The following is a 14,317-nucleotide window of genomic DNA, read 5'->3' as shown; positions in this document are numbered from 1 at the left end:
CAGAATATCGATTAAATAGCCTAATGAGCCACACTCTTAAAATTTTCCTAAGAATACTTCACAACAGAACGAGACACAAATGCGAAGAAGATCTCGAAGATACCCAATTTGGTTTTAGAAATGCTATGGGAACCAGGAAGGCACTTTTTGCGCTTAACATCCTATTACAAAAATGCCGTGACCAAAGAAAAGATGTATTTACATGTTTCGTGGACTTCGAAAAGGCATTCGATAATGTACAGCATGTAAAATTAATGCAAATACTGAAAAATATCGGAATGGATGACAAGAATATTCGTGTCATTAAAAATTTGTACTGGAATCAAACTGCTATCGTAAAAATTGGAGATAACTACACCGATGAAATCTCCATACAACGAGGAGGCAGACAAGATTGCATTTTGTCGCCAACATTGTTCAATGTTTACTCGGACCAGTTATTTAAAAAGGCACTTGAGAGACAACCATATGGAACAAAAATCAACGGGGAACTACTTAATGTGATTAGATATGCAGACGATACAGTAATTCTGTCAGATAATATTGAAGGTCTCCAAATTCTGCTTGATAGTATTCACTAGGTAGGAGAGGAAATGGGCATAAAAATAAACTCAAACAAAACCAAATTTTTAGTGTTTAATCGTGACCCACATCCCGATGCAAAACTTCAATTAAACGGAGTCCAAGTTGACAGTCCACAAAATGACATATTTGGGAACTGTGATAACGGACCAACTAGATCCAGACATAGAAATAAAACGTAGAATAGCAATGACTAAAACTACTTTTATGAAAATGAACTCATTTCTTTGCAATAATCATCCCAGTTTGGAACTAAGACAAAGAATGGTGAAGTGTTATGTTTGGTCCGTACTTTTGTATAGTGCAGAAGTGTGGACGCTAAAAGTATCGATCATGAACAAAATTGAAGTATTGGAAATGTGGGTTCATAGACGAATGCTAAAGATACCTTGGACAGCAAGGAAAACTAATGAAGAAGTACTAAGGAGTGTCAATAAAGATAGAGAACTTCTAAAGACTGTTAAACATCGAAAAATGTCTTATCTGGGACGTATAGTAAGGGGAAGTCGATATAAAATATTACAACTGATCCTTAAAGGTAAAATAGACGGCCGTAGAGGTGTAGGAAGAAAACAAGTTTCTTGGTTAAAAAACATTCGTGAATGGACACAGATATCAAATGCAGGACAATTATTCCATATTGCAGAAGATCGAGAAGCCTTCGTAATGGTGATCGTCAACGTCGGATAATTCTGATATGGCACATGAAGAAGAAGATTGTCTCGAACCTCTTGAAGCTGATTTCTTGTTTGTATATATATATATATATATATATATATATATATATATATATATATATATATATATATATATATATATATATATATATATATAACGAGTTTATTACAGCTGCCGCCGTTTCTCGCAACCTAGCTTCCAACGCTTGCGATCGTTCCAGTCATCTACTTGTAGACCCCTATCTTCCATTGCACCTTTTACTTCTTGTCTCCACGATCTTCTTGGTCTTCCTTTTTTCCTGCGGTTGGTGGGGATCCACTGTAACATTCTCTTTGGCCATCGTTGATCATTCATCCTTTCTACATGGCCATACCATTTCAGCCTTTTGCATTCTATAGTTTCCAGGACGTCAATGTCTATGACCATACGCTCTCTGATTTCAGTATTCCTTACTCTATCTCCTCTAGTGAGTTGGCAACATCTTCTCCAATAATTCATTTCCATTGCTTTTATTTTGGATGCGTCATTTTTATTTATTACCCAAAGCTCTGAACCATATGTAGCAATGTTTTCTATGATGCTTTTGTATATCCTAATTTTTGTGTTTCGGGTGATGTGGTTATTCCAAAGTATACTATTCAGTTGACGTATTGCTGAATTTCCTTGACCAATTCTAGTAGCTATTTCTTTTGTATTTCGACCATTGTTTGTAATGTTTACACCGAGATATTTATAGCTATCAGTATTTTGAATTTGTTTGCTTCCTAGTTCTAAGTGCTTTCCTTCACCTCCCACTACTACGTACTCTGTTTTTGATGGATTAATTGATAAGCCCCACTTAGTATATTCTTCATCTATTTTTCGTAACATGTAGTGGATATCATCTTGATCTTCTGCAAGTATTACTTGGTCATCAGCAAAATGCAAGCTGTACAGTGTATGGTCTCCAATTTTAACACCCATAGGTTCACATTTTTTTTTCCAAATATCCAAAACCCCCTCCAAATAAATCTTAAAGAGTGTAGGTGCAGTGCAGCAGCCTTGGCGAAGTCTTTTGGTCACTTCTAGCTATCAGTATTTTGAATTTGTTTGCTTCCTAGTTCTAAGTGCTTTCCTTCACCTCCCACTACTACGTACTCTGTTTTTGATGGATTAATTGATAAGCCCCACTTAGTATATTCTTCATCTATTTTTCGTAACATGTAGTGGATATCATCTTGATCTTCTGCAAGTATTACTTGGTCATCAGCAAAATGCAAGCTGTACAGTGTATGGTCTCCAATTTTAACACCCATAGGTTCACATTTTCTTTTCCAAATATCCAAAACCCCCCTCCAAATAAATCTTAAAGAGTGTAGGTGCAATGCAGCAGCCTTGGCGAAGTCCTTTGGTCACTTTTATTTTTTGTCACTTTTTGTCCAATCTTTATTACACTCGTCATATCATCGTACAACTCCCTTACAGCATTAATGTAAATCGGTGGAATATTCTTGTCTTCTAGCACCTGCCATAGCTTGGCTAATGGGACACTGTCATACGCTTTTTGAAGATCAATAAATACCATGTGTGTCTCCATATTATGTTCCAAACGCTTTTCTATTGTTTGTTTTAGGCAGAACACATTGTCTATACAAGAACGACCAGTACGAAAGCCACTCTGATCTTCAGCGTCTTCCCAGCAATCTTCAATTCGGCTTTTAATTATCTTTCCTAGACTCTACAGATTGAGTTAGTTACACTAAGCCCTCGGTAGTTCTTACAATCTTTTCTGTCGCCTTTATTTTTGTATAGATTGCTGATATATGCAGTTTTCCATTCTGGGGGTAGATCTTCTCCTCTCAAGAATAAATTAAAAGTATAAGCCAATAGCTGAAATAGTTTGTCAGGGCCATATTTAATCAGTTCAATAGGTACTCCCCCCGGTCCTGGAGCCTTTCCATTTTTCATAGCGTTGGCGTGTTTTTTAATTTCTTCTGGTGTTATTTCAGTTTCTTCGCGGTAGGAAATATCATATTTTTGGTAGCCAATATCTTGGAATTCTGTTCGATCTTCTGTCAGCACTTGTTCATAATATACGACCCATAATTCTGGGGCTATTAGAGTTAACTTACTGCATTCTTTTCTACCTGTTCTACTACCTCTAATTGTTTTCCAGGCTTCTTTACTTCTTGCTGTACCCATAAAATTTTCTACGTTATTGCAGACTTTATTCCACATCTCATTTTTGGCTTTATTTACCTCTTTTTTTACTTCTTTGTTTAAACTGTTGTACTGTTGTCGATAGTAAGGGTCCTTTGTTGCTAGCCATTTGTTATACATATTCTTCTTCTTCCCCACAAGATCTTCTATTTCTTTATTCCACCATTCATTTCTATTTTTTATGCTATCCACTTCTCCAATAGCTTCCATTGCAGCTTCGTCAAGAGCTGCATTTCTTGTTTGTACCGCTCTTAAATGACGATCCCGCAAAGCATTCATCTAAAGCGGTAGTTTTGCGCTTAATGTTACTTCCCGCGTTACGCTTGTTTGTTCCAGTTCATATAAAACGTTCCACTACCCTTTGGATGGTAGAGCGATGAGTGTGTAGTACTCTAGCCAAATATTCATAATTTCGCCCAACTTCAACCAGAGCAACGGTTTTCGTACAATCTTCGACAGTAAGAACCATGATCAATCATAGGTAAACAAAATGTAAGTCTCAATATGACACAATAATAACTATCACCAAAGCCACCTCGTCGTGGCTGTGGTGACTGTTATCATTATACATATCCTTATTTATTACAAAATAACTCCAAAATATTCATAATTAAAAGAGTCCTAAATTGTGGGTGGCAAATTCATTTCGCTCTAAAAAATTAACCAAGGTATATTTTAACATGACCCAAAAAACAGAATGCTTAGGAAACATGGTTGCAGCCGAAAAATATGGTTTTACGAAAATTCGCAAACGGAATTATTCCACAGGATGTTTTAAAGTTAGGATAATAAAACCACGTTTTAATTAACCCCGTACAATAAGTGAAATATAAAATTTTATCAAAAAATGACTATACCAAATTAAAATTTAAAAAAATTTTACACAATGTGCTAAAAAAATCATTAAAATATGGCTAAAAATAAAAAAATTTAAATACTTTGAATTTGACCAAAATTTCTCCGTTGCGATTTTTTTGCATCTGAGTATAGTACGTTGCCTGAGCCATAATAGACCTATTAGGTTGAGGAAGGGTGATTAAGCACCTACTCATATTAAAACTAAGGCAATACATTGCCTTAAATCAATAAAAACTGTGCTTTTGACCGTAAAACTAAGCTTTTATGGTCAAAAAATCTCCTAGAAATTCATTGTACATTTTCATAATTACATAACGCTTCATAATTACATAAACAGTAGCCCAAAAAATTAGTCAATTTTACTGTAATGCTCGTAGTAAATATTATCATAAAATCCATATTGTTATGTTAGATTTTACTGTTTTAAATAATGATTGAATAAAATCAATTGTGAGTTGTTTTCGACTTCATATTTTGATAACTACCCCTCTTTACATTACGACCCTTTTCAGTTTAATATCTCAAACCATTTTATTTAATACCATTTATATGTTTTTGGACAAATATTTATAGTACAGATATTTTTAAAAAAGTTTAATTTAAATTATTGTTAATTAAGATAAAATGTTCGATAAATCCAACCAACAGGGTCGTTTATTAAACGAATATTAAAATTAAAATAAACAAATAAATACGTTTAAAGGTACATCTCGTTTTTTTTTTATGCATGTCTTTGATCTGGCCATATTAAACAAAGTAGATTATATGCGTAGGCATTATACAGTATGTCACAAAAAGTTCCATAAAAATTAATAAGAAGAATATTTTACAAACAAATTGTTCTTTATGAAATTATCTGCATGACCTGGAAATCCATATTCATCTATAAAACTGCTTATCTTGTCATATACCAATTACTTTCCAATTAAATTGGGATATAAGTGAAAAAATTTAACTTTCGTTCGACTTCGTTTTAAATTGATTTGTTGAAAACCTTCTGGTAACTGAAAATGCAATAAGTTTTCATATTTTCAAAATAAATCTTTTAGGTTAAGTATTTTTATTAATATGTTTGATAGCTTTACTATAAAAATCCTACGTATTTAATTTGAAAATACGTATAACTTTATGTATTAAATAATCATGTTTACCAGCACAAGCTAAAGTAGAAACTATTAAAAATCTATAAGTTAAACTAGAACTAAAGATATATAAACTAGCCAAACGTAGGGTAAAAAAAAAGCCGAAGATCAGATAAGATGTATTCGGGATAAAATACTGGTTTACGAATAGGATTTCAAAAGATGATAAAAAATATTTCTGGACAGTTTATTAAATAAAAATTTGAAAGAAAACTATTAGAAGTAACAAAGACAGTAACATCAATAGTTATCAAAATACACACAACGTAAAAGTCTAAGGATATTTTAATAATTTGACAATACCAATGACACAAATTTCATGACCATATAAATTTGCTTGTACTATAATTGTTGATACAGGCACTCACTTCTTATCAAAAAAAATTGTAATACTGATAGCAATACGTGTTTTAGAATGTTTTTTATAAGGGACAAAAAAATCGACATTTTTATGTTTTGTTTATTTGTAATTTTAGTCACTTTATACCATTCTTGCTTAATAGGTGAGTTAAAGATATTGTCTTTTTACCATGCAACGACAACATTTAACGTTGGACGAGATGAATAGAGCCGTGGGTCTCCTTCAAGCTGGTATGCGACAAACTCAAGTTGCTGACCATCTGGGTGTCTCCCAAAGCATCGTAAGTCGTTTGTGGCGTCGGTTTAGAGACACTGTGAGTCCAGCTAAGCAACATCCAGGACGTGGTCGCTCTACAACCGTCGCTCAAGACCGATATTTAATTTTAAATGCAAGAAGGCAGCCAACAATCACAGCACCCAAGCTGGTTAATGAATTACAGCTTGCACATAATGTAACAATTAGCAGCAGTACTGTGAGGAATCGTCTCCATGAAGCCAATCTTCGTAGTCGGCGACCACGGAGATGTCCACCTCTATCTAGAGGCAATTGCGCTGCAAGATTAACCTGGTGTCAAGAGTTTTAGAATTGGACTGACAATGACTGGACCACAGTTTTGTTTAGTAACGAGTCTAGATATGGATTTCATCCAGATTCTCGTCGGACAAGAGTTTGGAGACGACCCGGAAATGGAGAACGATTACGACATCTTCAAGAAGTGTATGCATACAAAGGTGGTACATTAATGGTATGGGGCGGAATCATGATTGACGGAAGAACTGACCTCATTTTTCCACGTGGCTTTCTCACAAGTCAGCAATATTTGGACACTATTCTTGAACCTGTTGTGCGCCTGTTTGCTGCTGCTGTTGGAGAAAATTTTTACTTTATGCATGATAACGCTCGACCACATGTTGCGCATATTATAACAAACTAGTTGGATAACGAGGGTATTGATGTATTGCCGTGGCCATCACAATCACCGGACTTGAATCCCATTTAGCATGTATGGGACATGCTCCAACGAAGAATTACTCCACATATGGGCAATATCTACAATGAGTTTCAATTAAAAGAGCTTCTGAGAGAACAATGGACACAACTACTTCAAGCAGACATTAACAATGTGATTCGGAGCATGAACTGTAGATGTAGAGCTGTGATAAACCAACGTGGTGGCCATACTTTATTTTAAGTTTATATTTCGTATTTTTTTGACATTTTATGGTGGTATGTGAAACATGAGTGATTTGGAATATATTTTGTTGATCCAATTTTCTGTTTTTTTTTTGCAATTTATGGTTTTTTGACATATTAAACAACAATTTAAACTACAAATTTTGTATTACTTTAAGTTGTTTACAGATAAACCAAATACGTCTATTTATAAAAATATCCCTAGACTTTTGCGTTGTGTGTATTAAACGGGTTGTTCAAACTCTTTTACAAAAAAAAAATTAAGAAAGCAAAGGGGTTAAATCAGATAATATCCCTGGAGAGATGTGGATAATGTTAGTAGAGACAGGAAAAAGCTGGTTTTTTATTGCAATTACGAAAGTGACACAAGTATCAGATAAATCAAGGAGTATCTAAGTACATGTATATTACATGTACAAGATTATGTTCAACAATATACAAACTACATGGCCATAAAACTTCTTCGTCAATCATTTTCATCAATCAACCTTGATTTGTCGATTGTTAAACATAGGCCTCCTCTAGGTATTTCCATCTATTTCTGTTGTACATCTCTGCTGTCCATTGATCACAATTATTTTGAGGTTGTAGGTCCATTGAGTTGGAGGTCTACCCCGGCTTCGCTTGTCTAGATGTGATCTCCATTAAGCAATTTTGTTTGTCGTCTTTCTACTGAGGAAGACGCTACTGAAGAAGAAATAGAAAATTTTTATCAGACTCTAGATGACTCTCTGAAACTGACAAAAAATATGAACTATTATGATAAGCGATTTTAACGCCAAAATAGGACAAGGTACAGTCGAGAATATTGTGGGGGCAGATGGTCTTCGCACAAGAGACGAAAGAGAAGAAAGGCTGATCCAATTCTGCCAAGAGACAGACACTGACATCCAGGAAGGCTTGGTTTGGCCAACCAAATTAATTTTATTAACTTGAATGAAAATATCATCCAGGATAAAGTAAAAACAGAGCTTAATAAGAATTTTACGAAAATAGTTGAAGACACTAATAGCGGCATAGAAGAACAGTGAAATAAAATAAAGACATCTATTACCATACGTTCGCATATAAATCTTAAATCAAAAAAAAGAAAAGAAGCAAGAAATGATAACAGATAAAATCTTGCAGATGATTGAAGAGCGAAGGAAATTAAAAGATAAAAATGACAATGAATACAAAAAGTTGCATAAGAATATACATATAGTTATAGACATCGAAGGCCAGAGTTTGACTACAATTGAAGATAAATTATGAAGATGGAAAGAATACATGTAAGAACTATTCTAAGATACAGCAATAAGAACGATTGAAATAGATCATTCTTACGGCCCAAAATTAATAAACAAAGAAGTAACTATGAACATTAAGCTAATTAAAGATGGGAAATCATCAGGACCTGATGAAGTGCGTGGTGAAATTTTAAAGTTATTAGAGGCACACCAAATCGCAGCTCTTACGAAGTTATTTAACAACTTATAAAGGGTGATTGATTTAGAGGTACTTTTTTCAATAACAAAAAACAATGAAAAAAATAAATTTTATTTGGAAATATTTATTATCATACAAAAGAACCATTCTTTACAATTACGTCTTAAAGATAATTTCTTTTAAATGTTGGCCATGACTACGATTAAGTTGGTTCATTCTAAAGTTCCAGTTCTCGATGACTCGTTCCATCATTTCGATTGGTATTTCACCAATGACTCGAGTAATATTGACCTCCAATATCTCATTCGTATCTGGTTTATTCATGTAGACTTTGGACCTTAGGTAGCCCCAAAAGAAAGAGTCTAGAGATGAGATGTAACAGGATCCAGGCGGCCAATTCACTGGTCCAAAGCGTAAAATAATTTGTTTGCCGAATCGTTCTCGTAGTAAAGCCATGCTTTCACAGGCTGTATGGCAAGTGGAGCCATCTTGTTGGTACCAAATATCGCCAAGACCACGAGCTTCAATTTCAGATAACAAATAGTCCGTTATCATGGCACGATAACGGTCTCCATTCACAGTGACATTCCATTCTGGCTGGCCTCTGTTTTAAAGAAATATGGACCAACGATTCCACCAGCTTATAAACCACACCAAACAGTTGTTTTTTCAGGGTGTAATGGCAACTCTTGAACCTCTTTGGGTTGTTCATCACCCCAAATATGGACATTTTGTTTATTAACGTACCCATTAAGCCAAAAATGGGCCTCATCTGAAAACAAAATTTTTCTCGAAAACAGTGGATCTTCTGAAAGCTTATCAAGAGCCCATCGACTGAAACGGTGACGACTCGGAAAGTCGGTCGGCTTTAGCTCTTGCACTTATTGAATTTTGTATGCTTTTAAACCAAGATCCTTACGTAAAATACGCTAAGTTGTCGCATATGACAAGCCGAGCTGTTGAGAACGGCGACGAATCGACTCTTCGTTATTTTCGAGTACACTATCCGTTACCGCCGCTATATTTTCTTCTGTACGTGCTGAATGTGGTCTATTTGGTAGCGTGTTATCCAATAATGAAAACTGGGTTTCAAACTTACTAATCGTAAAGCGAATTGTACGTTCGGTAGGCCGATTATGTGGACCATAAATTGCTCTAAGTGCACGAAACACATTCCTCACAGAACTCCCATTTTCAAAATACAACTTAATAATTTCTAGATGCTGTGCCGGGCTAAGTCTTTCCATAATGAAATGTCAAACAATACTGAATAAAAGCGAAATGTCAGTTTGACAGTATTTATGCACGATCTCCAATCAAATCCCCACCAAAAAATGTACCTCTAAATGAATCACCCTTTATAAGACTAGTCACTTACCAAAAGACTGACCACTGTCAATTATAACTCCACTTTCCAAAAAAGCCAATGCTAGGAAATGTGAAGAACATAGATTAATTAGTTTGATGAGCCATGTACTTCAAGTACTCTTATTATTCACTCGCGCCAAAGTATTATTATTATATATTAAATTAGAACACCTAAGTGAAGTTAAATTTGAATTCAGAGTAGGACTAGGAACGAGGGAAGCACTTTTCAGTTTGCAAGTTCGAACACAGAAAGCCAAGGATGTCAACTGCGATGTGTATGCATTTCATCTACGGCAAAATACCAATTTACGAAATCTGTATTTCCACAAGGAAAATAAATTCCTGCAGCTAGCTGTATACCATGTATCACAAAAAGAGGTTTAAATCTTTGTATGTAGGTATATTTAAAAAGCCCTTAGAAGGGCTACACCAAAATAACAAACGTTTTCGGAATAATAATTCCATCATCAGATTAAAAGCAGGTTAACATGCCTGAACCACCAAAATATTAGGGTACAACCCTTTACAAAAATTAAAGTTACCAAAAAATGTACATGTTGTTGTTAAAAATGAATGATGTTTAATATTTTATTAGATTTAACTTCAGGCAACACATAACCATGCCTCACGTGAGTACCAGCGTCCAGAGGGTAGACCTCTTCAAACCGACAGTTACCAGCTGAAGTCCGTTCCAGACCAAGAAGAGTTTTTTTCCATATTTTTTGGAGTCTCAAAATTGACATTCTCAGCAAAATTTAGCTTATTCGTATGATTTTAAGAGGTCAAATCTCTGACAACTGGATTACTGAATATTTTTTTGTTATAATTTTTGGTATTTTTTTACAAAAATACAAAAACGATGTGTACCATTTTAAAAAACCATTTTTCTTCATGAAAACAAATTGTAATCGGTTATGTTGGTAAAGTAAATACCGGCGATTAAAATCTGTGCTATAAAATAAACTTTACTCATGTGTTTAGGCATGCTATCTCAACTCAAAAGAAGTATCCCAGACCTAAGGTTACACAAAACACACCAGCCACTCATAGGTAAGTTTTACGTTGATGGACTATGCCGAATCTAGTACTAGCACTATTTTTCTCTCGATGAAGTCTACTCGTTTCGGGATAACTTTAAATTGGCGATTCTCTAAAAATATTAGTTTACTTTAAGTAAAAACAATGGTTCATAAGTAACTCATGTACCTATACTCACTTATTTCTAATAACAATTATTTTCATTTTAAGAAACAAGAATCTTAATTATTTCAAACTACTAAATCGATTTTATTGAAAAAAATAAATCGTCATCATCCAAACCCATTATCTCTCTAGTTTTTAATTAACATATTGATACCAAGTCTATTTATTTATACTTCATAATGAATTACCTTATGCTGTTGTCAATTATTTTTTATATTTTATCTTAATATTACCCTTATATAACTTATTCTCTATATATTATCTCTGAGATTGTTTGCCTGATCTTCGCATGTACTTCCCTTTTGACTATGTGGCCTGCTCATCTTCATTCTCATTGGCTTTATTTCTAAGCACTATTAATTCCCCAAGTTATATTTCTCGAATCTTCTACCCACCTTAAGCTGTATTTTTTTTTTGCATCTCTTCCATCTTCAAATTAACTTTCTAGTGCAATTACAATTTTCATCTATTAAATTTTAAACTGTTTCCTGTAATTTTCCATTAATAATTCCTACTAATACCATCTCATCAGCACACATCACACACTAAAAAATATTTATAAATTTCACAGTTTTTACTCACTCAGCAATAACATCTACAAAGGCTCTAGAGAGATTCTATTAGCTGGCTTAGAATGAAATTTTCCCACTGATGTTGGACAATTCTTCATATTTTCTTATAGTCGAATCATTGTCTTATATAATTCTTTTTCTCTGGAGAAGCTTCTAGATTTCAGAACCTAGTAGTAAGATGGTACGATGGTTTTTCTATCTGTTATAACATCATTAGTTGTTAGCTTTTAGTTGATAAATAGACTAATTGAGATGTTCAATTTCGTTGCGCGAACCAACTGAAACAAGGAAGAGCTCAACAGAGTTAGCTATTCTTAGAGAGTATTTTAGTTGGAAAGTAGAGCTAGTATTAAACACTCAGTATATAAACAAACACACTCAATACGTGATAATAACTAGATATTTGACGACTAATTAGTATACAGAGTGTCACCGTTATTGTTGAACGTCCAAAAGCAATTTTGTTTAATTTTTAAGACCTATTTTTATCTAAAAAGAATTTATCGATTTATTTTAATATAAAAGATCTAAGTAATAAAGGTTGTAGACACTATGTTTAAAATATTGAAAATTGGAAAAGCTTCCAAGGTTAGTACAAGCAAACTTTTAAATAATATTAGTATTTAAAATTAATAGAACAGTAATAATACCTAAAGAATAGCGAAAATCGACATTTAAGTGATTCGGATGTAAAACCTTGTAACTGATATTTTACTCAAAATAAAGTTATTGGGTGTAACATATGATAAATGCATAAATGAAGCAGATTTTAGTTCAATTTACCAAAATCACTAACAGATGGCACTGTTTCAATAGCGTAAAAGATGGTATTTACGTTTGTCAACATATAAAATATGGCATGTGTGAAAAAATGGCTGCCAGTACCGGTCCAGACAACAATTTTCTTGAAGATTGTGATGTCCACAGTGAAATCATGCGACAAAATTTCATCACAATATAATTCCCTACTTAACCGATGAGCAGTCAGATTATAATCCTGGCGCAAACAGTAGTGGCATAGGGACTGACATAAAAACATTTCAAGTACATGTTTTGAGGTTATTTAAAGTAAAAAGTGCAGATACCTTATTTTACATCACATGATCTATCTATAGTTGATTGACTAATCGTATCCGCTGCAGATACTGTGTTTTACATTATAGTGCAAAATATCTTTTTGGTGCAGGATGGAACAAGAAAAAAGGGAGATGGATCTTAATAAAAAAGGAGGATGCAAGCACAAGAATGAAGATGGATTTCAATAACAAGAAAGAAAAGGACAAAAGCGTAAACAGGATTTCAATGATCAGATTAAGAATCAAAAGATAATAAAATATAACAAAACTTATAAAACTTAGAAAACATGGGGAATGGCGAGGGGAAGAGAGCTTAAATCGTATGTTTATAATAATGGGGTACACTATAGAATTCTGCTATGAGGTTTATCAGATCGTGTCTAGAAAACCAAAAAATATCTGTTTTCCTAGACAAATTTGGACGAATATTCACCGAGGAGTACAATATCAATAATTTTAAGTCTCCAAAAACAGATTCTTTTAATGTTCGTGATTCTACCAATATTCCAAATAAGGAAACCAAAGCTAACAACGATAACGATAAATTCAAGCAAATCACTACAGAACTTGAAGTTGTACCACAGAAAAGCTAAAGCTCGGCAAGCTGTAATTGGTAAGGCAAGACAAGCACTGGAAAATACAGGGATATTTGCAATTACTTTTGATTTACAACGAGCATTGCCCACCCCAAAACGTTCCACTGTTCCAACGTTTTATAAGAAAAAAACAGTCTAGGTAGGAAGGAGAAGAGATTGACAACATAGGGGTAAGAGCAAGTATGAATAAGAGAGTGAGAGAGGTAAAAATGGCAGCAAACATGAGTAGACGACAGTGCAAGTAGAATGAGGTAAGTGTCGACTGAGGTGCAGACGTACGGCGACAAATAGACGAATAGTAGGAAGGAAAGCGAAGAAAAAATGTGGTTAGGCAGAGGCGGACGTGGTAATCGCACGAGAGTGAGAGACAAAAGCTAATGTGTGATTACTAGAGACTGAGAATCGAGCAAAAAATGGACATCGGGAAGAAGCTATGTACTAACGGACAATCCCAATCCACAGGACAGAGAGGTCCGACTAAGGGCTAAGCTGGTCCAAGTGATTTTGAAGAGGTCTTTAGTTTTAGAAACCCAGCACTGTCGGAAATGTTTACCTCCGGCGTCTATTTGCAGATTCCCTAGTGATGAAAAAAAATGCGATGGCACAAAAAGATTTCAAACAAATTATTAGATTGCGCGAATATTTTTAACAACCAGCTACAACAGTAATCAGTATCAGAAATTCAGTAAGAATGGAGTTTTTTGCAGAAATTCTATTATCTAATCTATTGTCCAGTTACACCTGTTTCATTGAAAAATAGAGGCCAGCCTTCTTCTTTGCGGTCTCTTTGATGACCGCAACATAAGCATTATATGTCTTGTTTACCATGGATCCCTCAAACATATTACTCGTTTTAGAAAGATTTGAAACCGAAAGTGACATAACAGAGGAGCTACAAAACTTACAAAAAATTGTTACAAATAAAGAATTAACTTTTCAAGTGAAACCATCTATAGAGGTTAACCTTCTTAAAAGAAAACAAACTAATGTCAAAAATAATAAAGCTAGCTGTCATATGTCAACATAAAATTTTAAAACAGAACAATTAAAATGACAGCTA

General features: G+C 34.1%; 1 protein-coding gene across 6 annotated transcripts in view; it reads left to right on the top strand.

Moving 5' to 3' along the window:
- The window catches only part of LOC140437434 (voltage-gated inwardly rectifying potassium channel KCNH6-like), a 713,853-nt gene that overhangs the window by 685,027 nt on the left and 14,509 nt on the right, over positions 1 to 14,317 (top strand). For 5 of the 6 annotated variants that reach the window (XM_072526970.1, XM_072526969.1, XM_072526966.1 and 2 more), the window contains one exon: positions 10,792 to 10,860. The exons of the other annotated variant lie outside the window; for it this stretch is intronic. In XM_072526970.1, the coding sequence (XP_072383071.1) occupies positions 10,792 to 10,860 (69 nt within the window). The remainder of the gene's footprint in view (positions 1 to 10,791; positions 10,861 to 14,317) is intronic. 6 annotated transcript variants of the gene reach the window in all.

The sequence above is a fragment of the Diabrotica undecimpunctata genome, chromosome 3 (assembly GCF_040954645.1).
Source record: "Diabrotica undecimpunctata isolate CICGRU chromosome 3, icDiaUnde3, whole genome shotgun sequence".
Taxonomy (NCBI): domain Eukaryota; kingdom Metazoa; phylum Arthropoda; class Insecta; order Coleoptera; family Chrysomelidae; genus Diabrotica; species Diabrotica undecimpunctata.
The sequence above is the reverse complement of the archived record's forward strand: the minus strand, read 5'-3'. Positions and strand labels throughout refer to the sequence as shown.